General features: G+C 56.3%; 1 protein-coding gene across 1 annotated transcript; it reads left to right on the top strand.

The window, feature by feature from the left end:
- Positions 1 to 1210: 1210 nt before the first annotated feature.
- Positions 1211 to 2407, top strand: LOC123182281 (uncharacterized). Its single transcript, XM_044594801.1, has one exon. The coding sequence runs from the start codon at positions 1325 to 1327 to the stop codon at positions 2231 to 2233; it is 909 nt and encodes a 302-aa protein (XP_044450736.1). The 5' UTR covers positions 1211 to 1324; the 3' UTR covers positions 2234 to 2407.
- The last annotated feature ends 1053 nt before the right edge of the window (positions 2408 to 3460 follow it).

The raw sequence follows: 3460 nt of genomic DNA, 5'->3' as shown, positions 1-3460 counted from the left end.
AAAGGAGGGGTTGCCAGGATGTTGCAAGTCAGACAGGGTTGGGGATGCTATGCCATGGCAGCTTGCTGCTTGGAGATCGTTTGTGGCATGCTGCAAGGGGAGGACGCATTCTATGGTTCAAAGGGGCAAAGAGGGCTTTGTTGTGGCGCCACTAAAGCTGCAAGGTCGCCCCGATTATCCAGACCGGGTCGTCGGCATGATGTGCGCATGGGAGAAGCTGACCACCAGCGTCGCATGCCCGGGGTGGGGGTCACCGACGGCCGGTACAATTGATGGTGTGAAGGAGCGGCGAGGTCTGCTGGGAGTTGTGTTGCGGTTACGGACCGCCGTTGCAAGCGAAGACGCAAGGGGGCAGCGCTACCGCTCATTCCCTTGCTGCAAACCTTCGATGTTCCTCTACTCCTTGTACCAAAAAAAAGAGCAGTGACGTGTGCCCTCGATCACTACATGGCACGCCACACAATGGATCACGCGCGTGTTGTTGAATCAAGTTTGAGCTCAGGATAATTACTTAACTAACGTTACACGCCTTGCTGAAAGAAGTACATTTTTTATGACAAATGTGTTGCCTATCTCTGGGTGTCGATACTCGAGCTCGTTGAGAGGGCCGAACCTGAGTACTCCATCCGTCCCATAATATAGGACGCCTGTTGACACTATTGTAGTGTTAAAAAACATGTTACATTATGTGATGGAGGTTGTAGGTCGGAGCAATCACGAATTGGTTGCATGATGTGCACGGGAGATTGCATTCCCATGGGCGCAATCGGGCTGTCACGAGCTAGTAAGATATTGACTTGACCCGGAAAAAAAGTAAGATACTGACTTAATAGAAGAAATTTTGGCGTGCATAAAAATGCATTGACCGACTTGATCGCCACCCATGCCGATCCAGAATCCTCGCTTCCTTCTAGAAATCCATCGTACACACTGCACATTACCTTACCAGTTTACTTCTCTGCATGCGTGCGTAATCGACAAGTAAAGAATTCTTCTCCCTCTCCAAGCCCACATCAGCCAGAGCAAAAGCAGAGTGTGCTCGCTGCTCGGCCCGGATTGGTTGGTCTCTGCTCCGTCCTTTCTCCAAGCCCACATCGATCCATCCGTCGCCGTCGCGGCCATTCATTCCAAGCCGTCGGTCCCAGCGATCCATCCCCACCACCTTTATAAACGCCGCTCTCTCCCTCCTCCCTCCATTATCCCCCACCACCACCCGCCTCCTCTCCCCTCTCCGCGAAGCTTCCCTCCCGATTCTGTCGTTTCCCTCCACTCGCCGCGGCGCGCCGGAGAGCGGACACGCTGCAAGCACGTAGCGGGGGCGGCAATGGAGGAGAGAGTTATCATCCCCCGGCTAAGAGAACCGCGGGACCAGGCCACCGATGTAGCCCCGGCGGTTTCGTGTTCGTCGAGGGAGGAGTCCACGGACGGGGACTCGGAGCCCGGCTTCGAGTTCGAGTTCCCGTCGCTGCTCGGCAGGGACCACGGCTCCCCCGCGCCCGCCGACGACCTCTTCGCCGACGGCCGCATCCGCCCCGCCGCCTTCTACCCCGTATTCGGACGCCGCCCATCAGCGCGAGCAAGTTCAGCGGGAGACGTCGACGGCCTCGCCCCGGCCGCGGCGCCGGAGCGGAGGACGAGGGGCCAGCTCGGGCGGCTTTTCCTCGAGGAGACCCGCGCGTGGAACAGCTCCTCGTCAAGCAGTAGTACCGGGTCGACGGCGTCCACGTCGTCGTCCGCGGCCACCACTGACGACGGGGACGGCGACGGTGGCCTCGAGGGCGCGGCGCCGGAGAGCTACTGCGTGTGGGCGCCCGGCGGCGGGGGCAAGCCATCGGAGTCCCCACGGCTGCCGCGGGCCGGGAAGAGCGGGTCCACGGGGTCGTCCGTGGCGCGGTGGCGCCGCATCAGCGACCTCGTCGTCGGCCGCAGCCAGAGCGACGGCAAGGAGAAGTTCCTCTTCCTCCCCGTCAACCCGCCGACGCCGCCGCCCAAACTGCAGGAGCCCAAGCCCAAACCCAGGCCGAACCCGGCAGCCGGCGGCACCAAGAAGAAGGTCAGCGAGATCGGAACGGTGGCCGCCGCCCACCGGATGGCCTACGGCGCCAAGGCCGGCGTTGGCGTCGCCGCCAACGGCGCCACGCCGCGGCGCACGTTCCTGCCGTACCGCGAGGAGCTGGTGGGGTTCTTCGCCAACGTGAACGGCATCAGCCGGAGCCACGCGCACCCCTACTGATCAACGACCGACCACGACGACGCCGGCGATCGGCCGCGCGCGCTCCACAAAAATTATCAAGTCGGCGATTCGAATTCGATTCGTGTTTGAACTTTGAAGCTTGGATTTTGAGCTGGTGATCATCAGTGGGTAGGTAGTACTGTATTGTGATTAATCAATTGATTAGTTAGTTAAGCAGTCCATGGAAAAATTAAAGATTGGCATGGGGTGTGAACAGTGGTGTGAAACGCGGTGGACATCGCCGACCGCCGCCGATCACCGGCGATGGAGGTGAGGTGTGAACGGCGATCATTTTTTTTTCTCCTTTTTTTTTCCTATACTACAACAGAGTTTGTACGTACATTCCTGAGAGCTCTCAATACTTGGGGTGGCCATGAATCCATGAGAGCGATAAAACCAGTGACGGCTGCGTCAGTGATAAAGTGCGCTTGTGACTGTGTACGCTTAATCCCTGCTAGTACTACGTGTGGTTGGACGATACTTGGCTTTCCTCGTGTAATCGATTCGATGAGAGGCTCGACGGCGGCGACGCACCACACACATCCACTTCGTTGGTTCACGGGAAAAAGACGACATGGCACCACTTTACGGGAAGGGAGCGCGATCAACGGCGACGTGTGCCCATGGTGGCGACCCCGGCCAGCCAAGGCAGCCAGCCACGCCCGCACGGCGACGCCAAGTGGCCGGACGACGCAGGCGCAGCCGTGGATATACAAAGAGTAAATAGATGGATGTGGCTAGGTCTCAGTCGAAGTCTCAGTCAAGTGATATAGTATGTAAAAAGAAAAAGAAAAACTGAAAATAATTTTTTTATATAAATCTTCATGCAAAATCAAAGGAAGATAGAATCGACTGAGACATAACGAAGTCTCAGTCAAGCGAGACTTAGCAAAACTGTAAATAGATTCTAAACACGAGATACACGTCAGAAACATGCGATGCCGTAGAGGAAACCAGTTTGAAAAAAATCCTCAAAAGCAACGCACATTCGTACGCAAAAACACAAGGAGATGTGCACCTCCGAGCAGACGACCACCCTTCGTACTATGTGACGGCCTAATTAATGCAATAATGAAATAAAAAAACATGGGCACCGTACGTCAACGGTAGCTAGAGATTGATTTGATGTAATCGATGGCCGGCACACTTGCAAATTAGTGTGGCTTTCATTTCAATCTTCCCCACAATCATAGCAGCGCTAATGATGCGCGCACATGTAGTACCAGC

The sequence above is a fragment of the Triticum aestivum genome, chromosome 1A (assembly GCF_018294505.1).
Source record: "Triticum aestivum cultivar Chinese Spring chromosome 1A, IWGSC CS RefSeq v2.1, whole genome shotgun sequence".
Taxonomy (NCBI): Eukaryota; Viridiplantae; Streptophyta; class Magnoliopsida; order Poales; family Poaceae; genus Triticum; species Triticum aestivum.
This window is presented reverse-complemented; position numbering and strand designations above follow the sequence as displayed.